Source organism: Dendrobates tinctorius, unplaced genomic scaffold (genome assembly GCF_039654945.1).
Source record: "Dendrobates tinctorius isolate UK_male_01 unplaced genomic scaffold, ASM3965494v1 ptg000376l, whole genome shotgun sequence".
NCBI classification, from domain to species: Eukaryota; Metazoa; Chordata; class Amphibia; order Anura; family Dendrobatidae; genus Dendrobates; species Dendrobates tinctorius.
The window spans coordinates 619,127-645,312 of record NW_027362042.1 but is presented as its reverse complement, the minus strand read 5'-3'; the positions used below and the strand labels follow the sequence as shown (position 1 = coordinate 645,312).

Sequence of the window (26,186 nt, the reverse complement as noted above, 5' to 3'; positions counted from 1 at the left end):
GTATCCAGAGATCAGGATACAATCACATGGGCTGATCACATCTTTTATGCAAATTTACAGAGGAATTCAGGACTTCCAAGTGATGGAGAATTCCTTAAAAGGAATCCATCAGCAGGATAGTGCTATTTAACCTAAGAGCAGCATAATATAGGAGCAATGTCCCAAATTCCAGGGATGCATCACTAAATGGGCTGTATGCTGTAGTTTCAATATAATCAGCGTTTTATCAGCAGGAGATTATCACTAGAGGACTAGGTCTCACGAGCAGATCAGTCCAGCTAATCTGAATAACCCCACCCCTGAGCAGCATATGCTGACAGAGCACCCAGGAAGCTACCAATCAGCGACGTGAGCAGGGTTATGAAGGAATCAGCATTTGAGTACTGCTAGGTCTGCAGCAGAAAAAAACAAGGATTTTACACAAAACTGCACCAAGCAGTCCAGTAAGTGATACAGCAATGAAATCAAGCTATCTGTCCCTACATCTTGCTGCTCTCAGATAACAAAGCAAAACCTTCTGACAGATTCTGGGGTGAATGACATTCTCCTGGGGAGTCTTCAAACTAGTTTATGCAGTTAGAAAACTATATTTCATTTGTCCATGGTTTAGTGTGTATTATTATATTTTTTTTTTTTCAACCGGTACTGTTAGTTAGGCCGGAGTCACACTAGCGACAAAAACGGACGGGTGCAATGTGATATATTTAAAAAAAAATAAAAAAAAAATCAAAAATCGGATTACAAACGGACCACAAGTGTCCTTTAACAAAAGCCGGTAATTCATTCTGTGAGACAGTGAAATCACACCAACATGTTTAATAAAGAAACGAAAGTGATATAGACACATAGAATACATACACACGTCATTGACATTGTGTGTGTGTGTGTATATATATATATATACAAACACAGATATATATATATATATATACACACACACACAAACCCTCTGGGGGGGGAAAAAAAAAAAAAAATTATATATATATATATATTTTTTTTTTTTTTTTTTTTTTTCCTTTTTTCCCCCCCAGAGGGTTTGTGTGTAAAATTTGGGACATCTAGGTGTTAAAAAAAAGGGTTAATTTGTTGAAAAAAATTGCGTGGGCTCCAGCAGTAAATGCCCAGAGAGGGAAAGCCAGTGAGTGATGGCATATGTTAATAGCCATGAGAGGAACCATTGGTTTTGGCCCCCTGGCTACAAAAATCTTCCCCCAGACACCCCAGAAAAGGTGCATCTATAAGACGCGCCTTTTCTGGCACTTAGCCTCTCTATTCCCATTGACCTGTAGCTCCGCGCAGCCTCACGGACGTCCTTGGCTGACCTGAGGTGAACTGATGAGCATGGGAAAAAATTCTGTCACTTTCTCACGCTCATTAGTTCATCTCCAGTCAGCCGGGGAGGCTGCACAGAGAGGAACTAATTCATTCTGGCAGTGGTTTAGAGTGGGTTGATCGCATTAGCACGGGTCCCGTTATAAACCAGTTAACCCCTTCTGATGGATTGCAGTGGGGGACGTGACTGACCAGCTGAGAGGTAAGGATATTGTGGTTTTTTTTTTTTGTTTTTTTTTACAGGTCGATGGTTTATTCATGGATTAGCAGAGCAATAAATCTGCTTAAAAACGTGGGGTCTTTATTTCATTAAAAGAATTTTTTCATTCATGTGTGTTTAATCCTTTAATAGTCTGGGGTTAATAACGGATCAGTGTCTTATTGACACCTCTCCATTATTAATCGGCTTAATGTCACCCTCCAATAGCAAGGTGACATTAACCCATTAATATTAACCCATTAGCCACCGGTACAGGGCAATGGGAATGGGAATAGAGAGGCTAAGTGCCAGAAAAGGCGCATCTTATAGATGCGCCTTTTCTGGGGTGTCCGGGGACAGATTTTTGTAGGGGGGGGGCAAAAATAAGGGTCCCTAATCATGGCTATTAAAATATGCCCTGACTCACTGGCCTTCCCGCTCTGGTTGCGCACTTACCGCTGGAGCCCATGCAATTTTTTTTCAACGAATTAACCCCTTTAACACCTAGATGTCCCAAATTTTACACACAAACCCTAATCTAATTATACGTCAGGGACATATGAAAAAATACATGAAATGGTACACACACACACACACCGTACAGACCAAAAGTTTGGACACACCTCATTCAAAGAGTTTTCTTTATTTTCATGACTATAAAAATTGCAGCTTCACTCTGAAGGCATCAAAACTATTAACATGTTGAATTTTATAATTAACCAAAAAGTGTGAAACTACTGAAAATATGTCTTATATTCTAGGTTCTTCAAAGTAGCCACCTTTTGCTTTGATTACTGCTTTGCACACTATTGGCATTCTCTTGATGAGCTTCAAGAGGTTGTCACCGGAAATGGTTTTCACTTCACAGGTGTGCCCTGTCAGCAGGGCTGTGGAGTCGGTAAGCCAAACCTGCGACTCCGACTCCTCAATTTCCCTTACACCGACTCCAACTCCGACTCCGACTCCCACACATATTGCTTATATTTAAGTGAAAAATTTATTGTAGTACAATATGAACCTCAGACATTTAATCATTTTTATGATCCAATAATCAAGATATTTAGATAGAACAGAATATATATTGGTGTACTACCCGGTTTTCATTCTTTTTGGTACAGATACGATATGGATAGACAGATATGGATAAATGGATAGATAGAGCAGATTTCTAATCTGCTTTTGCTATTGAAAACATTATCTATGAGCTCAAAAACCTTTCAGGTGATGCAGTTTTTTTAAAAAGATGATCAGCTTTTGCAGCTGAAAAACGTATCCTCAAAAAAACACAGGAAAAACACTGTGTGTGAATGTAGCCTTAGATCAGGAATATAACAGCCATTTATAGGACATTTCATAACTTTCCCAAACTCCTATGAAAAAATATTCAGCACATCCTGCATTGAATTACTGTACCCAATTTACAGTTGTGGCCAAAAGTATTGACACCCCTGCAATTCTGTCAGATAATACGCAGTTTCTTCCTGAAAATGATTGCAAACACAAATTCTTTGGTATTATTATCTTCATTTAATTTGTCTTAAATGAAAAAGCACAAAAAGAATTGTCTTAAAGCCAAATGGGATATAATTCCACACCAAACATAAAAAAGAGGGTGGACAAAAGTATTGGCACTGTTCGAAAAATCATGTGATGCTTCTCTAATTTGTGTAATTAACAGCACCTGTAACTTACCTGTAGCACCTAACAGGTGTTGGCAATAAGTAAATCACACTTGCAGCCAGTTGACATGGATTAAAGTTGACTCAACCTCTGTCCTGTGTCCTTGTGTGTACCACATTGAGCATGGAGAAAAGAAAGAAGACCAAAGAACTGTCTGAGGACTTGAGAAACCAAATTGTGAGGAAGCATGAGCAATTTCAAGGCTACAAGTCCATCTCCAAAGACCTGAATGTTCCTGTGTCTACCGTGCGCAGTGTCATCAAGAAGTTTAAAGCCCATGGCACTGTGGCTAACCTCCCTAGATGTGGACGGAAAAGAAAAATTGACAAGAGATTTCAACGCAAGATTGTACGGATGTTGGATAAAGAACCTCGACTAACATCCAAACAAGTTCAAGCTGCCCTGCAGTCCGAGGGTACAACAGTGTCAACCCGTACTATCCGTCGGTGTCTGAATGAAAAGGGACAGTATGGTAGGAGACCCAGGAAGACCCCACTTCTTACCCCGAGACTTAAAAAAGCCAGGCTGGGGTTTGCCAAAACTTACCTGAATAAGCCTAAAACGTTTTGGAAGAATGTTCTCTGGTCAGATGAGACAAAAGTAGAGCTTTTTGGGCAAAGGCATCAACATAGAGTTTACAGGAGAAAAAAAGAGGCATTCAAAGAAAAGAACACGGTCCCTACAGTCAAACATGGCGGTGGTTCCCTGATGTTTTGGGGTTGCTTTGCTGTCTCTGGCACTGGACTGCTTGACCGTGTGCATGGCATTATGAAGTCAGAAGACTACCAACAAATTTTGCAGCATAATGTAGGGCCCAGTGTGAGAAAGCTGGGTCTCCCTCAGAGGTCATGGGTCTTCCAGCAGGACAATGACCCAAAACACACTTCAAAAAGCACTAGAAAATGGTTTGAGAGAAAGCACTGGAGACTTCTAAGGTGGCCAGCAATGAGTCCAGACCTGAATCCCATAGAACACCTGTGGAGAGATCTAAAAACGGCAGTTTGGAGAAGGCAACCTTCAAATATCAGGGACCTGGAGCAGTTTGCCAAAGAAGAATGGTCTAAAATTCCAGCAGAGCACTGTAGGAAACTTATTGATGGTTACCGGAAGAGGTTGGTCGCAGTTATTTTGGCTAAAGGTTGTGCAACCAAGTATTAGGCTGAGGGTGCCAATACTTTTGTCTATCCCATTTTTGGAGTTTTATGTGAAATGATCAATGTTTTGCTTTTTTTGCTTCATTCTCTTTTGTGTTTTTTCATTTAAGACAAATTAAATGAAGATAATAATACCAAAGAATTTGTGTTTGCAATCATTTTCAGGAAGAAACTGAGTATTATCTGACAGAATTGCAGGGGTGACAATACTTTTGGCCACAACTGTATTATATATTTTAGGAGTCGGAGTCGGTCCATTTTATACCGACTCCAACTCCACCTCCACGACTCCACAGCCCTGCCTGTCAGGTTTAATAAGTGTGATATCTTGCCTTATAAATGGGGTTTGGGACCATCAGTTGTGTTGTGCAGAAGTCTGGTGGATACACAGCTGATAGTCCTACTGAATAGACTGTTAGAATTTGTATTATGGCAAGAAAAATAGAATTAGACTTACCGGTAATTCGGTTTCTAGAAACCTTCCAAGACAGCATAGGAGGTCGTCTCCACGCCCTAATGGGGGACAGGAAGCACGAGAGGTTAAAAGGTCCCTCCTTCCTCCCTCTCACCAGTGACTTACAACTGATTACCATAGCACCGGTTACCTTTAAGATTCTCAGGTGTCCAAGAATACAGGGAGGGAAATAGTAGTGTCGTGGAAGGTTTCTAGAAACCGAATTACCGGTAAGTCTATTTCTATTTTCTCTAGCAACCTTCCACGACATCATAGGAGGCATAACAACCTATACTGCACTGGGGGGGGGGGGGGGGGGCAACGACCTGAAGAACTTTTCGGCCAAAGACTAGATCCCTGTTGGATACAAGGTCTAACCTTTACTAGACATTATAGATATGTAAGGAGGACCAAGTTGCTGCCCTACAAATCTGCTCTGAAGATGCGCCTGCCCTCTCAGCCCATGACGTAGAGGTAGATCGTGTTGATTGCGCCTTGATTCCAGCAGGGGGAGTGATGTTCGCGCCAGGTAAGCTTCAGAGATAGCCCTTCTAATCCAATTGGCAATGGTGTTCTTCGCCACCTTCTTCCTTCTGTTTGGGCCAGAGGTATGGATAAATAGGTTGTGGTCGACTCTTTAGGGTTTGGTACACTCCAGGTAGTGGAGAACTATACGTCTTACATCCAGCGTATGAAACACCTCCTCTTTGGGGTTTGCTGGGTTCTGACAAAATGACGGAAGGATTATATTCTGTGACCTATGGAAGTCGGACACTACCTTCGGCAGAAAAGATGGGTCAAGAGAGAGAACTATGGAATCATCTCTAACAGTTAGGTAGGGTTCCCTGAGAGCGCCTGGAGCTCTCCTACTCGCCTTGATGAAGTTATTGCTACAAGGAAGGCCACTTTACAGGTGAGGAGCTGAGAAGTGCAGGATGACAAGGGCTCAAAGGGAGATTGAGTGAGTCCCGTAAGCACCACATTCAAGTCCCATGTTGGGACCGCTATTAGCTTCTTTGGATGAAGTCTAGTGGCCGATGTCATGAATCTTCTTATCTACCTGTGGTTGGCCAAGTCACAGTCGAACACAGAACTTAATTCTGACACTTGTACTTTCAATGTGGTAGGTTTTAGACCAAGTTCTAGCCCCCTCTGCAAGAAATCCAGGATACGAGAAATGTTAGGCTTCTCTGGGTCAGGCAAGTCTGGTAGATACCACAAAGAGAACCTCTTCCATATATTATATATAGCGATAGTGACCGGTTTTCGGGATTTCTGTAGAGTCTTTATTACCGCCTCTGATAAGCCCCTGGCCCCCAGGATCTGGACTTCAGTAGCCAGGCCGCCGACCTCATTCCCCAGAGGTTTAGGTGATGTAGGGGGCCTTGCGAGAGAAGGTCATCTTCCATGGGTAGGATGAATGGTCCGTCTACCAACAGCTACGTGATCAGAGAGTACCAGCTCCTCTTTGGCCATAACGGAGCTACTAGGATGGTTGGGGTTTGATCGTTCCGAATCTTCTTCAGGGTTGCGGCATGGATTGGGACTGGCGGGAAGGCGTAAGCTAGATGGAACCTCCACCTGTGGGCGAAGGCATCCACTCCCAGGGACCTGTCCCTGGGGTTCAGTGAAAAGTAGATTTCCACTTGAGCATTCTCTCCTGAGGCTAATAGGTCCACCTCCGGGAGGCCCCACCTGTTGACCAGTTTCTGGAAGATTATTTTGCTCAGGGTCCACTCGCCAGGCTGGATACATCTTCTGCTTAGGAAATCTGCCTGAAGATTGGCAGTACCCTTCAGGTGAATTGCCGTCAAAGAACGGAGGTGCTTTTCGGCCCAGGAAAATATTCGGTTTGAGAGGCCCTCCAGGCTGCTGGATCTCGTACCCCCCTGGTGCCTGAGATGGGCCACTGTTGATATATGGTCTGAGTAGACTCTGATGTGCTGGCCCCGGACCAGGTGTCTTGCTGCCAGTAGAGCTTCTTCCACTGCCTTCAGCTCTCTGAAGTTTGAGGACTTTGCACTCACTTTCTGGCTCCATAACCCCTGGAATGGGTGACTAGACACTACAGCTCCCCAGCCTTTTTTGCTGGCGTCTGTTGTTACCGTGACTATACCGTAAAATGGTGCAGCTGCAAATGTGACTATCCGCTATATAAAAGGCTCGAAATGCCCCAAATTTTATTCATTAACGTGTGCCGTCCATCTGTACTACAGACTGCACATACACAATTTTCCACTTACATCGGGGTCTGAGACCAGTTGATTCCCCTGCACAGGTTCTTGTGGTCCATCCACCATGCCAGCGAGGCTCTCCCTACCCCTGGGGTCTGGACCTTTTTGTTCAGACAGGTGTGATCCCGTTTCCAGTTTCTTAAGATATGGGACTGGAGCATTCTGGAGTGGGCCTGTGCCCAAGGTACTGACTGGATACAGGAGATCATAGACCCTAGTATGGACATAGCTGACCTGAGGGTCAAGGATCTCTGTTCCCTGAACTCGAAGATCCTTGATAATATGGATCTCTGGTGCTCCTCCGGGAGGAAGGACATTTGATTTTTTGAATCCAGTAAGATTCCTAAGAATTTCACCTCCTGGGAGGGTTGGATCTGTAATTTCTTTATGTTCAGGATCCATCCTAACGACTGGAGAATACTCAGAGTCCGAGTCACCTGTAGTTCCAGAGTCTGATAGGAGGCTCCTCTTAGTAGGTCGTCGAGGTAGGGTACTATACATATACCCTGGCTTCTGATGTGGGACACAGCCTCCGTCATGATCCTGGAGAATACTCGAGGAGCAGATGATATCCCAAATGGAAGTACGTTGTATTGAAAGAGTCTTATTTCTGGACCTGGTGGACTGCGAACCTCAGATACTTTCTGTGGGAAGGATGGATGGGGATGTGGAAATAGGCATCCTTCAGATATATAGTTGCCATAAAGTAAGACTGCCCTATTAGAGGAATGGCGGTCTTTACCGACTCCATTTTGAATTTGTGGTATGCAATGGGTCGGTTGAGGCCTTTTAGGTTTACCATTATTCTCGACTCCCCTGTGGGCTTTCTTACTAGGAACAATCTGGAATAATGCCCTCTTCCTTGCTCCTTCACAGGGACCCGAGAGATTGCATTTGACTGTAGAAGCTGCTGAATGTTGGAATTTAGAGCTGGGGTCTCCCAAGATGGTAGGGAGGTGACTCTTATACCCCGTGGGGGATAGGATTCGAGTTCTAGCAGTAGGCCCTCTCTGATCACACTGAGGACCCAGGGGCTGTTGGAAATCAACTGCCAAGCAGGAAAGAAACTCGAAAGCCTTCCCCCCACCGGGATCGAGTCATTGTTTTCTTGGGACTGCTGTTGCTGCTGCTGGGGGACCAGGATGTTCATGCCTCTCCCTTTAGCGTAGCTCCATCTTCCCGTCTTTCCCTTCCCTCGTGGTTGGGATGACTGATTCTGGGGGGCTCGAAAAAGACGTTTTCTTGTGGTTCTCTGCTCTGGAAGCACCTTCTTTTTGTCAGTGGCTTTTTCCAGAATTTCGTCTAAGGCAGGGCCGAAGACATGTTCACCTTTAAAAGGTAAAGAGCATAGTTTAACTTTGGATGTAATGTCTCCGCTCCACGTCTTAAGCCAGAGGGCTCGTCTGTCAGTTTGATTGTACCATGGCTCTGGCAGAAGTACGGATCATCTCCATTGATGCATCTGCCAGGAAGCCCGTAGCTCTCTACAAGATAGGGAGTTAAGGAGGTCACTCCTTGAGGTACCATGCAAAATATGGTTCTCTAGCTCCTCAATCCATCGAAAGAGGGACCTAGAGACACAAGTAGACAATTCCTGATTTTAAGATGGCCGCAGAGGTTTCCCATGTTTTCCTCAGGAGGCTTTCAGCTTTACGGTCCATCGGGTCTCTAAGCTGAGACGCATCATCAAAACGGTAGAACGGTCTTCTTTACCACCCTTGCCACCTGGACATCGACCTTCGGGATGTCCCATTTAAACTCCTCTCCTTGCAGAGGAAATCTATGACGGAGCTCTGAAGGGGATGAGTAGCGTTTCTCAGGGTATTCCCATTCCTGGGAGATCATGTCCGCTATGCTTTTATGAACTGGAAAGCCTGCTCGTTTAGGTCCTTCATATTCCCCAAACATGCGATCCTGTGCTGTTTGCGTGACAGGTTCATCTTCTAGGCCTATAGTGGCGCATACTGCACTAATCAACTCCTCCACGTATTCTGTGGAAAGGAGATACCTTCTAACGTCAGGTGCCCTAGAGGTCCCTGGTTGCTCCCAATTTTCGGAGCTTGAGTTGAATGATCTCTCCGACTCGGATTCTGAATCTTCCAACTGAATCCTCAGTTTTTTTTGAAGGTGGTGAGCCCATAATCGGAGGGGGTGGAGGTGGAGGGGGGGACAGGGCGGCTAAAGAGGTCTGAACCTGACGGGTGACCAAGCTGCGGATCTCGTCAATTAATGACGGGTGCTCAGCCCTGACCACTTTATCCGTGCATGCCTGACAACTTTTTCTCCCAATTAGAGGGAAGTTTCGTACTGCATATGGCACATTTGGCCGTTTTGCTGGACGTATTGGTGCTTTTATGGGCAGACTTTTCTCCCTATAAGAAAGAGGGGGAGAAGTATGTTAAGGACCTCTATCCCGGATCGCACCACTAGGACCCACCCCAGGTAACACTCACTGTGGCTGGGGCAGCGCTGGGCTCTGCAGATGCAGGGCAGGAAGAACCATCCATGACAGCAGGGGATTTGCCTTACATGTCGGCGTCTTCCGGCGGGTTAATGAAGGGTTATCTCCGCCCTCAGCGCGTTTGCTTGATTCTCCCTCCTCCTCCCTGGGTCCTGGAGCAGGCACAGCAGATGCCGGTGAGCTCCGCGCACTGGCAGCAGGATGGGGGCCGCCATGACAGCGCGCCCTTCACATACCCCGGAAGTGACCCACGCGTGACGTGACTTCCGGGTCTTCGCACAGCACGCAGGGGAGGAGACGCCGGACAGCTGCGGGAGGCCTCCAGCGGGGATCACTGGCCCGCTTTCCTCCCCAAAGGGGAGTGCGGGAGGGCCAGGAACGGTCCCGAATGCAGAGCAAGCGGGAGCAGAACGGAGGAGGGGAGGCTGCGCCACCAACCACCACTGCCCGGCTTTGAATCCACAGGTATGCTATAGCAGCCGGCCACACAGCACACCAGACCTCTCCATGCCCCATGGGGGACAGGAAAGACACTGGTGAGAGGGAGGAGGGAGGGACCTTTTAACCTCTCGTGCTTCCTGTCCCCCATTAGGACGTGGAGACGACCTCTTTCTATGCTGTCGTGGAAGGTTGCTAGAGAAAAAGCAGCTAAGTAAAGAAAAATGAGTGGCCATCATTACTTTAAGAAATGAAGGTCGTCAGACCGAAAAATTAGGAAAACTTTGAAAGTGTCCCCAAGTGCAGTGGCAAAAACCATCAAGCGCTACAAAGAAACTGGCTCACATGAGGACCGCCCCAGGAAAGGAAGACCAAGAGTCACCTCTGCTGCGGAGGATAAGTTCATCCGAGTCACCAGCCTCAGAAATTGCAGGTTAACAGCATCTTAGATTAGAGACTAGGTCAATGCCACACAGAGTTCTAGCAGCAGACACATCTCTACAACTGTTAAGATACTTTGTGCAGCAGGCCTTCATGGTAAAATAGCTGCTAGGAAACCACTGCTAAGGACAGGCAACAAGCAAATGAGACTTGTTTGGGCTAAAGAACACAAGCAATGGACATTAGACCAGTGGAAATCTGTGCTTTGGTCTGAGGAGTCCAAATTTGAGATCTTTGGTGCCAACCACCGTGTCTTTGTATGACGCAGAAAAGGTGAACGGATGGACTGTACATGCCTGGTTCCCACCGTGAAGCATGGAGGAGGAGGTGTGATGGTGCTTTGCTGGTGACACTGTTGGGGATTTATTCAAAATTGAAGGCATACTGAACCAGCATGGCTACCACAGCATCTTGTAGGGGTATGCCATTCCATCCGGTTTGCGTTTAGTTGGACCATCATTTATTTTACAACAGGACAATGACCCCAAATACACCTCCAGGCTGTGTAAGAGCTATTTGACCAAGAAGGAGAGTGATGGGGTGCTACGCCAGATGACCTGGCCTCCACAGTCACCAGACCTGAACCCAATCGAGATGGTTTGGGGTGAGTTGGACCGCAGAGTGGAAGCAAAAGGGCCAACAAGTGCTAAGCATCTCTGGGAACTCCTTCAAGACTGTTGGAAGACCATTTCCAGTGACTACCTCTTGAAGCTCAAGAGAATGCCAAGAGTGTGCAAAGCAGTAATCAAAGCAAAAGGTGGCTACTTTGAAGAACCTAGAATATAAGATATTTTCAGTTGTTTCACACATTTTTGTTAATTTTATAAATACACATGTGTTAATTCATAGTTTTGATGCCTTTAAAGTGAATCTACAATTTTCATAGTTATGAAAATAAAGAAAACTCTGAATGAGGTGTGTCCAAACTTTTGGTCTGTACTGTGTGTGTGTGTATATATTATATATTTATTTTCTTTGTGTATATCTCTATTTTGTTCTCTATTTTATTGGGATCCATTATATGTCCATTTTGCAAGCCACCGACAAAATATTGCCAGACGGATGTTAAACAGATGTCACACGGACGCTCAGATGCGAGAAAATCGCATCCTCGCATTAAAAATCGGATGACAGACGGATCACTGTTCATGAAACATTTGTGCGATTGTGGTCCGTCAAAATCGGACCGATTTTTTAGACGTTGTGTGTGACTCCAGCCTTAGACATATCCCCATTTAGGATTATAATATCTGCATGATCGCACTACTGAGACCACTTCCATAATTAGGACTACTATAAACAAATATGAGGTCTCACATACCCCATATGTTGGCGGCAATGCCATTTTTTCTCCTTTATATTCATGACTATTAATGATAGATATCATTTTTTAATTATTGGATGCACGTCCTTGTTTTCTTTGCAACCCCCTCCACCATTGATTGGATCCCTACTAAAAGCATAAAACTTTTTTAATTATACATACTGTAGACTCTCTGGTTGGTTCTTTTTCTTTCTAGTCTTTTATTATAGGGCAATTTCTTATGCACATCCAAAAAAATGAATTTTCATCAGACACACAAGGCAGAAAAACCTAAATAGAAAGATCTCAACAACTCCAGTCTATTGCCTCCTGGCCATTTATATTGTGGGTCCCTATTAATGTCAAGAATTGAGGGCAAGAGCATAATATGTATATCTGACTGGACTGAATTGATGGATTTATGTGTGCCCATTTGTTCTGTAGGGTTCAATTATTTGCTAGTTTTCCTTCATTCTGTATTTTCTCATTGTGGTTTAGCATTACTGTAGGGGTCATTATTATGTGTTCATGGCTTACTTAGCTACAGACAGGAGTCAAGTACCAGCCTGGCTTTTATATGGTGTGGGATCAAACATCTGGGGAATTTTATCATGGATTATCACATATGTCACAGGTTTATTGTGACAGAGAGGAACCAGGAGGCAGCATCATCTGTTTTCTCGTACTCCTGCACTGGTTAGAAGCACTTCACCTTTGTATTAAGTGGTGCAGCTTTCCCACTTAGCCTCAGCTATTCACTGTTAGTCACTCCCATCTCCTACATGAACTTGGTTCTGGCTAGCACTTACTGTCAGAGCTAGGTTTGCTGCATGGCTTGAGGTTGTTGTTGGTTGTTATTGTTGGAGAAGGCAGTTGGTGGATTTATCTGTGACTTACTAGTTTGTGAGTGTGTGATAATTCCCATTCTTTACATACTTTGGTTTAACCACATCCTTCACTCCCCTATGCATTCCTGTGTTGTTTACGTGTATATTTGTAGAATTGGTATTTTCCGTTTCCCCTGTTCGTATTACCTTGTTAATTTGGTTGGTCTATTATGGTACACTACTACTCCCCTCTTCCCTGGGTGAGGGAAGGGTACAGAATGAGGGTGGATTCAGGAGCTAAGACAAGGTTCGTGGCCCCAGCATCTTCACCATCAGAAGTAATCCCGGGAACAGGGCGAGCTAGTGTGCCCCTAGCGTTAGGAACAGGAAAGGAGCCCCTGGTCCCGGGATACCCGACAACAGTCGTGACAAAATTATTCTGGTCTTTGTATCCAAATCTTTCACTTCATAAATCAGAGCAACACTTTCATTCAGTAATCGTCTAATGGACACTTCCACTGTATTCGCTTTTGTGTTTCTTCAAGCCGCCTATTTCTTTATAGAGATTATCTTTAGGCCAGCTGTAGTTCTACAGAACTAATATTCATTGTGGTTTTGACACTGTCAAATGCATTTTAATTAAGTCATTTATCCACAAGAGAACATCAATGATTAGTAAATACTTGTTGTCACAGTAAAAAATATTTAATTTGCATATTTAATTTCGCAGAGGAGCATGTATGGCATACAAGTTCTCCTCACTCGGACATGCCAGGCCTGGCTGGTCACTCTCCATAAAGGTGAAACCTTACCCCTTAGATCCCAGTCTTCAGCCTCTCACATAGCCAAATCAGATCTCGTACTTTGCACCGATGAAAGGCAACATCCCGAAACACCAAGACTGCAAATTAAGATTCTGGTTTGGCCTTTATCCTAAATCATGTGGCAAGTCTCGTTAAAGGGTCAATATTGACATTCAGGATGACTACTTCCAATAAGTGGTAGTAGAGTTCAAGTCCTCTACCTCTCTGAAGAGGCAATTTGCATATTTACATTTCCCCAGAGGAGCATGATGGCATGCAAGTCTCATCACTCTGACATGCCAAGCATGGCTTGTCACTCTTACACAAGGAGAAACATTACCCCTTAGATCACAGTAAAAATGTAATAATGGAAACGTGCAGGTTTCTTTATTAATGTATAAAAGGTGATGGTAGGAAGGAGAAGAAACTGAGGGCTGGGTCTTCGTATCGATGCGTGAATGGTTACCTGGAATTAAGCATGCTGGGACTTGCTTCTGTAAATGAAATTAGACTCTTGACGCTTTAGAGGAAAGATAGATATGGGAGGGGAGAGGCAGAGACTATTGTGGACAGGCAATGTACCGGGTTGTATAGGACTGGAGGTAGAGGAGCATACACTCTGCTGCACTCCCCCATCCATCTCTGCACAGGGTAAATGGAGCTGCTTACAGCAACCCTCTTAGTAAACACTACCCCACCCCGGAGTGTCAGGAATGCTGCCACAGTAATGCTGTTCCAATGTAAGGTTACAGTTCCTCTAGCTGTTAGAAAAGCCATGACATCTCCTCAGCATTGGAAGCTGTGCAAAATTATACAATGAAAATGTATGTGAGTACAAGAAATCTGAGACCTTAAGGGTGGCAGAAAAAAAAAAAAAATCTCTCCCGGGTTGTTAAAAAGATTTTGTGTGTTTTCTGGTTTCCAAGACCTGAAATCATCTCAGCACAGGCCTTCATCAGATCTAGGTTGGATTTTTTAGAACCTTGGTGTAAGCATTTTCACAATTGTAAATTATGGCGATTATCAGGTAGAAAAATACTTAATTTGTTATTACATTCTTTTTTTTTTTTTTAAATTGAAACTATTTGGAAAAATCCAAGAGGGTCATATGGACCCACAGATATGCACACTACAAAAAGCCTTTACAATGGATAAAGAGCGGTAGAGTTGGGAAGACCACCATTTCACATAGAACGCTTTATAGGCTAGGCAATGCTCCCCGAAGGGGGAAAACAAAAATGAAACAATATATGCAAATCAGCGCCAAAAAAGACTGATGCACGCCATCACAGTTCCCTGGTATTCCCCAGTTGCTAGTTGGGGTCACTTGACCACATGTATGAGATTAGGCAGCACGGTAGCTCAGTGGTCAGCACTGTCACTTTGCAGCGCTGGGGTCCTGGGTTTATATCCCACCAAGGACAACATCAGCAAGGTGTTTGTATATTCTCGCCGTATTTGTGTGGGTTTATATATAATAAAAATTGTTGACATGTGGCTGCAAGTTTGTCACAATCACAGACTGCAGACTTATCATACAGGATGGGATTAGATACACAGTATCCAACGTATGGTATGTGTGAGTGACCCCGCTATGTCCACTTCTATGGGAGCAGTGGTGTAATGTGTGACCCCACTAGGTCTACGTCTGTGGAGCAGTACTTCAATGTGTGACCATATTCCATCCACTACATTATAACTCCTGAAGTGCTATTGTTATAATTCGTGTTTCCTATGTCCAAACCAGTATACAAAAAGTCCCTCCTATGGCAACTCCTTCAAGCTGCCAAGACATTAATTCCCCGTCACTAGAGGTCGACTGACTCTTCCCCTTCTCTGGTGGAATGGTTTGCCGAGGGAACCCCGACCCACCGTATGGAAACACGAATAACCCAATCACAACAAAAAAGAAGTACCATAAACTGTTACTGTTTTCATTAGGAGGCCTTCCTCTCATCCGAAGTATTCTAAAAGTCTAGTTCCTTATTATTCTCTATCCAGTCAAATCGCGTTTTACCACTTGCCTTACGCATAAATATTTGAACTTCTACGTCACATCGTGAATTGTCCCCATGTCCAAACCTCTATTTCAGGTTCACTCTAATTTCTTCCATCTTTGGCTTGGCACTCTCCCCCTCCAACTTTTCCTCCCTTCCATCTCTCCTTCTCATGCGATTGTTTTTTATAGAATGACATTTATATTCTTTATTTTGTTCTCACTGTTGGCCACTTACCGTAATTGAAATTTAATAAAACTTTAAATGAGAAAATTTATATAAAACTAAACTAAATGTTCAAGCCAGCATTGTGAATTACTTCTACAGCAAATAAATCAGAAAAGCAAATACATCATTTTGGCATAGGTGACTGAAGAATATCGGAGATCTAATTTTATGTAAATCATTTGTATCTTATCTGGCATGGGATTATAAAACCCCATTCCCATGTGCAGCTGTAACAGGACACATAGCTCAGCAGGGGGTCACACACTGCAAGGTGGTCAAGCCTCAAAAGGCTGCGAGTGACAGATCTTATACCTTTTAGCCAGCTAAGCTCAGAACAAACGGCTTGCTTGCAAAAATCGATTCCACGTGATCTAACTGCTTTGATGAGTCAGCTATGATTTCATAAGGAGAATATGGACTTACCGTACATACTGGTTACCTCTTCGAGGTCTCTGAACCAGACTGAACACATTTCAGGCCAGATTTGTTATAACACCAGAGTGGGGAGAGATATAGAATAGCTAGTAGGAGCAAGGTAGAAAAGTGGTGGTTGTTCTCAACGCTTAGCAGGGACCTGTCCGGATCGGATGGTGTCCAAACCGCCTCCCTGGGACCACCCAAAAAAGTGATATGACCCATCTTTGGTTTTTCAAGTTTTCAGCTGCTAGAGGCAAGTGGAGGGGATTTAGGTTCGGCTCAGATGACAGGAGAGGACTGACCCAAAGGCTAGTGTAAGACCAAGTGGCCTGCCTCTCTGCTATGTGTGCAATTCACTTTGAAATTGGGGGCCACGTTGAGAAATGTGCTGTGATTTTCCTAGGAACCATCTGGCACCCCATGCCCCCCTGGTCAAACATCAACCCGGAAATTGACATGATCCATCTGCTTATATCTTTTCTACTACCACCCTTTGTATTTGCATATCTGATCGTTGTACATGTATAACCATAGTGTATTGCCTAGTGTGCTCTTAAAGTGATTAACTATATAAATTAAGCTTGGGCTGCTCTCATCTAGATCCCTGAATTCACACGTCCTTTTCGCGACTTAAGATTATATTGACCCAGAAACCAGCCCCAGTAGCATGGAAAGTTAACTGACCATGCTTATATCTAATGATCTAATGAGGACCTACTGGGCTGCCCAGGTGTTGCTTCACTGGTGCTAGTGAAAGGGGCCTCAGCACCTGTCAGGGTTGTGAGCGAGTGTGATGCTGTATCAGTGACTGCATGGCCCACATCCTCTCACTCCCCATGCCTCTCTGGGTCCATGTGGAAAAGAGATGTCTGTATAAAACTGTATCAAGCTGACCTTACATGTCCCCAGGGGATGTGGAACGTCACATGCTGTTGAAAGTGAGGAAACCGCATTACGTGATCCTTCTGACGCAATAGTGACGTCAGATAGGGTGGCGAGATGCGGGTTCATCACAGCGACAGAGTGCGCTGTGATTATACAAAGTATTACATGGCAACTTGCCAAAAATAGAAAACGGATTTAAGTTGCCCAAGTGAATTAATTTTAGGAAAGGTTCATTTTAGTCCAGAACATCTCCATTAAAACCAGGCTCTGGAAAGAAGTTGTCCCAAACAGTCAGCATAAAAACCCCAGAGGCAAGAGGGTATTTTTTTCTGTGTTAGTTTCCAAAACACCCATTTAAAACTTAAAGAAAACGCCTATAATGTTTTTTTCTGGTTGATCCAAAGAACAATAATCTAAACTTTGTGTTTGCTTGTTCTAACCAGTCAAAATGCAGCAGTGCCAGTGACCGAGAAAAAGAGAGTTGACCCCAATTTAAAGTCAGAGCAAAATCCAAGATATGGTGCATCCCTCTTATAACCTGACAACCTCTAAAAAGATTGGAAAGTAATAGAGTCTGCCTTTACAATGTTGGAAAGAGTTAGGTACTATCACATAGGGAGTGTATAGTTGGTTTCTACCCCGAAGAAGACTTGCCTAACCAAAATAATGGGAGGAGTCCCCATACACTCAAAAACCTAGTAACTAACCGCAAGGTCTTAGTCTTTACCCTTGTATTTCATTTCAGATTATAATGTAGACTATGTTTATTATTCAAGGGTTGCATTCCTTGTTAACTGATACATATTTCCCAATTCCCTGCATCTCTTCCCCTTCCTCTCCCCCCACCCCCCCACCCTTGTTTAATGTTTTAAACAATAAAAAATTTTTGAAAGGAAAAAACCTAGTAACTAAGTAAAACATTGCCTACACTCGAAAAAAGCCAAGACTAGATTTCTCAGATTTGAAGAAGGGACTCACCTGGATTATGATCAACAGAAAAAAAAAAAAAATTAGCCCTGTTGACTGACAAAATCTCAGATATGAATATCGGATATCAGGCGGTCTAAACTCGCCATAATAATCCTTTCTTGGAGTGATCCCTTCCCAGCGCCCTCTCAAGTCCTTCCCTACCCACATTACACCCCACTGTCCAGCAATTTCTCCATTTTATATGTTCAATGGATGTGGTTGGTGGAATCTCTTAATTGCTTGGGTAACCCACTAGTTTGGATCTAGGCTTTGCAAAGGACCTCACCCATGGTTTCACTTTTAGCTTTTCTTTGCTTGGCCAGCTAAGGCTGGTTTCACATTCGCGCTTTTTAAGCGCACGCACGGCCGGGGGTAGCTCCGCCCCCGAGCCGGCTCTCTGCCCGGCGTGCCCGCCCCTTCCTTGTAGCGCCGCCTCCTAGCGCACAGCGGCGCCTGCGATCGGCGCACCCTATCTTTAGCATAGGGTGCGCAGATCGTGCGCAGGCCGTGCGCTAGTTGCGCTTTGACCTGCGCTGCGCACTTTTGACGGTGCGCCGTGCGCGCCAAAATCCGAAAAGTTTGATTTTGGCGCGCACGGCGCACCGTCAAAAGTGCGCAGCGCAGGTCAAAGCGCAACTAGCGCACGGCCTGCGCACGATCTGCGCACCCTATGCTAAAGATAGGGTGCGCCGATCGCAGGCGCCGCTGTGCGCTAGGAGGCGGCGCTACAAGGAAGGGGCGGGCACGCCGGGCAGAGAGCCGGCTCGGGGGCGGAGCTACCCCCGGCCGTGCGTGCGCTTAAAAAGCGCTAATGTGAAACCAGCCTAACTCACTCCCATCGATTATACCAAGCTTTGGGCGCAACAACAAATTTTGCATTGATATGTAATGTTATACATTTGTCTCGTTTCACCAGACTTAACTTTTCGGATTGTGTAACAAAAAACATTACATACAGTATAAAAAAAATGCAACAGTGTCCAGCAGATTATAAGAAAAGGTTTAGAAGATGCATGAAAAACAAATCTTTATTATAATACTAGATTATGGCCCGATGCTATCGCATCGGGAGGATGCGATAGCATCACACCTCTTGCCATGTTAACCCTCAACACACACACTCCTCTCACCTTTCACTCCACATACGACCCCTTCTCTCACTCCGTCTCTCATACTCACGCCGTCATCGCCGCTGCTCCACGATCCCCGACATCTTCTTCCGCCGGCGCCATCCTGGATCCAGACGTTGTCCACGCCGGCGACATGTTCTTGCGGCGACGCCATCTTGAGTATCGTGAAATCCCGCGATACTCAAGATGGCGTCGCCAGAAGAACATGTCGCCAGCGTGGACGACGTCGGGATCCAAAATGGCGTCGGTGAAATCTCGCGAGTTTTCGCCAACGCCATTTTGGATCCCGACGTCGTCCTCGCCGGCGACATGTTCTTGTGGCGACGCCATCTTGAGTATCGCGGGATTTCACCGATCCAAAATAGCGTCGCCGCAGGAACATGTCGCCGGCGTGGATGCCGTCGGGATCCAAAATGGCGTCGGCGAAATCTCGCAAGATTTCGCCGCCGCCATTTTGGATCCCGACGGCATCCACGCCGGCGACATGTTCCTGCGGCGACGCCATCTTGACTATCGCGGGATTTCGCTGATCCAAAATGGCGTCGCCGCAAGAACATGTCGCCGGCGTGGAGGACGTCTGGATCCAGGATGGCGCCGGCGGAAGATGTCGGGGATCGTGGATCAGCGGCGATGACGGCGTGAGTATGAGAGACGGAGTGAGAGAAAGGGTCGTATGTGGAGAGAAAGAGTGAGTGGAGATGGTGAAAGGTGAGAGGAGTGTGTGTGTTGAGGAGTGGTGTGTTGAGGGTTAACATGGAAAGAGGTGTGCGGTGACGTCACCGGTTACAACTGGACGGAAGTTGTTACAACCGGAAGCTGCTTAGGGCATTTATTATTATGGATATGGGGTAAAGCGAGGCGTCCCTCTCCTTGTACTGTCAACATGGGTAAGTGGCAATAGCACCCCGGATATTATGGGTATTATCCCTCTGTGATAAGTGTTGATTTGTGGGCACGGTGCAGCTGCAGATATTATACTGTCATTCCTTGATTCAGCACCCTGGTGTAGTCTTCATTGCTATAGCTCGGGCATGTTGCAATATTTTGTTCACTAGGGACTGCTTGGCAGTTACACAATTTTTTGTCTTACCCATCATCTATGGGGGTGACCTCTCGCCTGTTTTTCTGGAAGGCTTCTCAAATTCACCTCATGTATATTTATAAATGTTTGATAAATTTTTTCATGCACCTTATAAACCTTTTCTTGTGGTTTATGGTTACTCCGCTTTTCTTCTGTCTTGCATGTTGCTGGGAGTACTCCACTGTTACCTGTTGGTCCTCATGTTGGGTGGGGGAACATTATTGGTATTAAGCTGGTTCCTGGCCACATGTGACAATTATGTTCGCTTTGAATTTTTTTTGATAGTGTCCAGCAGATGTGAGGATATCTGCAGTCGTGTAATATTTGTGACGACTCCTGGAGTGGACCCTCTGGGTCGTGACACCAACCCACCCAGGGCGAGCTGACTTAGTGAAGACCACCCCCTATACAGGGAGTGTCAGGGGCAAGCCCCAGGGGGTGAGGCACCACGACTGCTGGCACCAGGCGGCCGGCTCACAGGAGACACGAGTGGGCGAGTGTGTCTGCAGGAACGTGTGAAGCGTGGACACGGGAACACGTGGTATACAGAGACTTCGTTCGTCCGGGTGTGAGTGAAGCAGGATGCGTGCAAGGAGCACGTCAGAGCACTGAGTCAGGCAGCAGGTGTAAGAGTACAGGAGCAGGGTGTGTGCCAGAGGGCACAACTGAGCATAAGACAGAGCGCAGGATTGGTACGGCACAACCGAGTATGAGACAAAGCACAGGGTCCGAGTGTGTGCCAGGAGGCACAACTGAGTATAAGACAGAGCACGGAATCAGAGTGTGTGCCAGGAGGCACAACTGAGGATGAGACAGAGTACAGGGTAAGAGCGTGTGCCAGGAGGCACAACAGAGTATGAGACAGTACAGGGTCAGAGCATGTGCCAGGAGGCACAACAGAGTACGAGACAGAGCACAGGGTCAGAGCGTGTGCCAGGAGGCACAACCAAGTACAAAGCAGAGTGCAGATTCAGAGCGTGTGCCAAGAGGCACAACAGAGTGCAAGGCAGAGGACCTGAATACAGCGCACAGCCAGGCAGGGACACGGCAGATCAAGCCAGGAAGCACAACAATAATCAGGCACCTCCCCTAGGGGGAGGTAGTCTGATATAGCACATGACTACTACTGGTTCCGGGTCAGGACCTAGCCAGAAAGGACATGACCACTACAGGTTCCGGGTCAGGTCCTCCATTACCATAGAGAGGACTGAGCCCTATACAGCACTGACAGGAGCGCGCAAGCGCAAACGTGACATGTAGGAGGAGACCCGGGGACGAGAGCTGCGCGTGCGCACCCGACGGGACCCCCGAAGTGACTGCGGCTCCGGAAGACATGACGTCGGGACCGAGGTCCCGCCCCCAGGTGAGCACGCCGTGACAATAATTTGTCTTACTGCACCTCGCATTCCGCCCATTTTTGCAAGAAAGATCAATTTAAAAGGTATCAAACAACGAGAACAGGTAAGAAGTTATTAACCCCGTAGAACAGCTCATTAAACCTCGCTTCTGTCTGATACATATTAATTTTTGGAAACTAATAGAAAACCCATCATTGACAGATGATCTTATAACCACTCACAAATATTGCTGCATTTTGCAGTTTTTTGGGGATTTTGGTCCATAGTGACATAAAAACATATGTGTTCAAGTGGTCATAGACAGCCCAAAAGTTTTTTTTCCCCTCTTTTTCTACTCTTGCCATCCTAAGTGATGGAAAACCAAGCCTCCAGGGGAGGCTCAGGGTGCATCATTTCATGGATTTCAATCTACTTCAGTTATACCCATCACAACCAATCTAGTGCTGTGAGTGATGGGTATACATATCGATACATGGTGGCTGGGAATACAATCCTGATGCCTACACTTTATTTTTTTTTTTATTTTTGCCCACCTCGAGCTGCCACATACAGTCAGGTAGTCTCATTCATGAATAACTGGGATGGAAATATCCTTTTATGAAAAAAAAATGATAAAAAAAAAACTTACCCAGGTCAATAAGAATTGCGTGTTGTTGCGTGGTCAGCTGCTTCAACAGCTCTTTATAGGGAACATCTTTTATGGGGCTTCTGCTGGGCATCTGGTGTCTCAATAGATACTGTTCTGCTAAAAACTTCCAGATTTCTCCTCGATGATAGCGAGGGACACCTGATAAATAGAAGGCATTTAAAAAGCTGTAGTAATCGTGACATATAGTTGTTTATTACACTGAAGATAAAAGGACTCGTACCATGTTGGTAAGATTTTTCTTAGTCATACAAACACAGAAAAATTGTCAATAGATCTATGTCTGTGTTGTACTGCACCTCCGGCAGCAATATAGTGTATGTTCAATTGGAGGGCATGCCCGACCTATGCACCATTCCGAAAGGACTCAGCAGAGCCCTGTTCCTAGGATCAGTGAAGGTCCCAATGGTCAGACCCCCAGCTATAATATGGATAGTTGAGAACTTATGAACTTAACAAAACCCTATAAAAGGATTTGCCCAGACGAATATAAAGCCGCATGATCCATACTTTTACCAGTTCCACAGGAAGTCATGGTATTGTAATTTTGGTCATTACAATAATGCTAAAATACAGCCAACTGAATTGGGCCATACAATAAATCAATATAAGCAAGAGCCAGTAGTCAGGGAAGAGACAGTCAACTTCAGTTAAAGGGTCCTTCCACTAATATCACAACCTCTTGCACAATTACAATAATCCCCCCTACGTAGAATACAAACACCTTACACTCACCTCCGGTGTTCAGCAATGTTGGCGCCAGGTTTCTCAGGGCTGGCATGAGGACGCTACTGCAGCCAGTCAGTGGCCACTAACTGGCAGCTTTATTTTAATTGCTTCCAGACGTCAAATTCGTCCGAAGACAGTAAGAGAGAAGTGGCTGCTGATTGGCTGCAGGACTCACATGGCATAACATCACACGAGCCTCAGCCCCGATGTCGCTGGAATGGCACCAGTGGCGAGTATAAGGTGCTTTTATTCTACATGGGGAAATACTGTATTTGAGAAGAGGTTGTCCTAGTAGTGGTCAACCCCTTTAGCTTACAAACTTAAAAAGTTATGGAAAGAAAAAATCCTTAAAAACATTTTCGGAACTTTTAAAACAGATTACATGTACTTGCTCAATAAACGTTGTAGGAGGCAACTTGTCACTTGGATATGATACACTAATTTGCCGCCACCAAGTTACGACACAGCTTTTTTGGCGAAGGAACACTGTTTAACAGATCCAATTCACTTAATTCTATACGTAGTGATTCCTGGCCGAAGAGTTTTGTGCATTGGAAGAAGTAGCTACTTAAAGTCCTGGCACCCTATTCACGTATCTTTCCATGACTGTTTTTAATTAGACCAAAATATAGCTGGAGGCTATTCATTTCCAGTTCATTCAAGGTCGATGCCCAGGTGACAAGTCTTTAGCTTAGGGCCCCGTCTGAAAGAGGTCCCTTAATTCTTAGATAGGCTCACACACTTTAGTCAAAATGTGGTTAAGAACCTCTTATTTTTATTTGTTTTGCAGAGATGAGTGAATCGATTTGCAGGACCCCGATCCAACAGCCACGTTCAGTATTCCATGGCCACCAAAGGGAACCCAGCGAAACCACCTCTTACCAGTTTGCATTCCTGATATTTTTACCAATTTGTAGGTCAGATGCAACATCATTGTTGCAGTGTGACATCATCACGATGGGCCTGCCAATCAGAAGAAGCCCTGGGGATTCAGACAGGTAGGAGAGAGATTGCAGGGCTCTCGTGCGATGGTCATGGGATACTGACTGGACCAGGGACCTGCTAATAAATACACTCATCTCTAGCTTTAACCATTAGTGCAATTTATTAAATAAGAATATAGCATTGGTGAATAGTATCTACGTATTTACCTCTTTTTTTACACTGCATATTCAGACGGTATACATTTCTCACGATTACCTTGGCCAACAGCAGAATGAATCTTTTCCATATCAGCCTTAATTTTTGCCCTTCCAGGGGTGTTCAGCATTTTTTCCCACACTAAGGTAACGTCTTTAAGACAGGGTGTGATTTCTTCATAGTCAAGCTTCAGACGCTTATTTTGTAAGTCATTTTCTGAGGCTTTGTAAAACATGAAAAGAAAACACAAAATCAGTGAATACAGATGGCTGTCTTGGCCTGTCCATCTTTTCTTTCGTGCTCTTAGATGTTACACAGACAAAAGTATTAATTATTTTATTTTACACACGTGCATATCCATCAATTCCATAGGACTTTACAGACACTGTTCACAATCCAATTTTGGACTTGTGGCAGATTTTTGCTTTGCATATTAAACCATTTTTCCTTTCAAACCATTGGGGGTTAATATCAGTTTTTCCCCCTTATGACCGCTGGTGTAATTGTATTGCTAGGGGAGTTAGTTGATGCAGCTGGTGACCACTCCAACCTTCCTTTAAAAGGTCACCTGATGCTTCAGCTAACTGTTGGTGATACACTTCCTCTTTGGAGACCAACCAAGCTGGAGTCAGGAGCTGGCTCAGTGCTGTGGAACTTCAGTTATTACCTTGATCTGGTGCCTAACTCTGCTGTGGGTGCATTGCAGCAGAGAAAGTGAAGTTTTGTTTTTTAGTTGATCTAACCCCGAGGTGTCTGTCTTATCTTTCCTTTTGTTATATTGGTGCAGTTCACTTTTTTCCCTGTCTCACCTCCTGGGGAGGGAGTTGGGGGTTTAGCTCAGGGCTCACCAGGAGATAGGGACAGGTCGGTGACTTGGGCCTCACTACCTTTAAGTGTACCCCCAAGTTAAGGAAAGTCAGGGCACCCCCTTAGCCTGAGGGGCAGTTCAGGGGCCCAGGTTCCTTGTCCCGTTTTCCCACTATTGCCCTGTGACACACTGTCTGCATTGGGGATCACAATCTAAATTCCCTATTAATATGGGAGGAAACTGAAGAATTCACACAAATAGGGGGAAAACCATGCTAATTCACTGAAGAGATTTCCATGGTGGGATTTGAAGCCAGGACCCTTGCGAACCACTGACCACAGTGTGGCTCATACATAATACAAGACATGTAAATCCCCCCCCCCCCCGACCCATGCAAAAGGGTTAGATAAGATACGTTTGATTTATAGGCTGGAGCAACTGTAAAGCTGTGAAACGCAGACATATTCATCATTCCAAAAGACTTGGTCACCTTGGATCCTAAAATTTGGCACGGATGCTAAGTTACCAACCACTAACCGCACTTAGCCCTCCCCCTTTTCCTTCCTCCATCACCAGTTCCATTTTCCATTCCTACTTACCTACACCACTTCCTACGAACACTTAGTTTTCCTGTCATTCCCTTCCCTTGCTTGATGGACTTATCTAGTTCATAATAACTAGATCACTCCAGTTTATTCATTTTCTTTTATATATTAACTTTTTAATTTGGATTTTGTACCACTTATCCCCCTTGATTCATTTGTCTTGCTTGTAATTTTATTGCTATATTATGTGCCGTTACTTTATATATCCAATAAATAAAGAATTATAATAACATAACAGACAACATGGTGCAGTTTGTACCTAATAATTCAAAGCTCTGCGGAAAAGGAGAGGAGTGATTGTACAGAGAAGTTCTCTGTTAAATTCAAAACAGAGCTGTCCACTTTGGGCCAAGATAACATACACATCTCTATGTCAGGTCCACCGTAATGAAAGCCATTCTTTACAGTTGCACTGGCATAAGAGGATAGCCTCTAAATTAACATGGATAACCCAGATTTCAACCACCATATTGGGAAATCCTAACCCAGAGAATCGATTTTTCCTTCAACATGTGAGTAACTGGACAAATCAGATGTTCTATAGTCATGCGATCTAAAACCCACTGAATTCCTCACACATTTAGGAAATGTAAGACCAGGAGAGTCACACATGCATCACCTCCACTGTTCAGCTATTTTCCCGCTCCAATGCAACCAGACGTTAAATATTTTATGGGGCCAAACAGCCCAGCTCGGTATACAGTAGTGGCCGCTGCCGAGAACTGCAGATCAGCTCATACTGAGGTGAAAAGCTTGGTTCCTTTAAACAGTTTTCCCGCTGGCCTTTTGTTTGACTTGAAAATTATCTGAAATTCATAACTAAACATTTTCCATAGCTCATTGATAAATTTGTAAGCAAAACTCAGC

General features: G+C 44.9%; 1 protein-coding gene across 3 annotated transcripts in view; it reads right to left on the bottom strand.

Annotated features, from left to right (window-relative positions):
- The window catches only part of TBC1D1 (TBC1 domain family member 1), a 181,380-nt gene that overhangs the window by 15,608 nt on the left and 139,586 nt on the right, over positions 1-26,186 (bottom strand). For all 3 annotated transcript variants that reach the window (XM_073563010.1, XM_073563011.1, XM_073563012.1), the window contains 2 exons: positions 23,967-24,128; positions 22,020-22,178 (listed from right to left, as the gene is read on the bottom strand). In XM_073563010.1, coding sequence (XP_073419111.1) covers positions 22,020-22,178; positions 23,967-24,128 — 321 coding nt within the window. The remainder of the gene's footprint in view (positions 1-22,019; positions 22,179-23,966; positions 24,129-26,186) is intronic.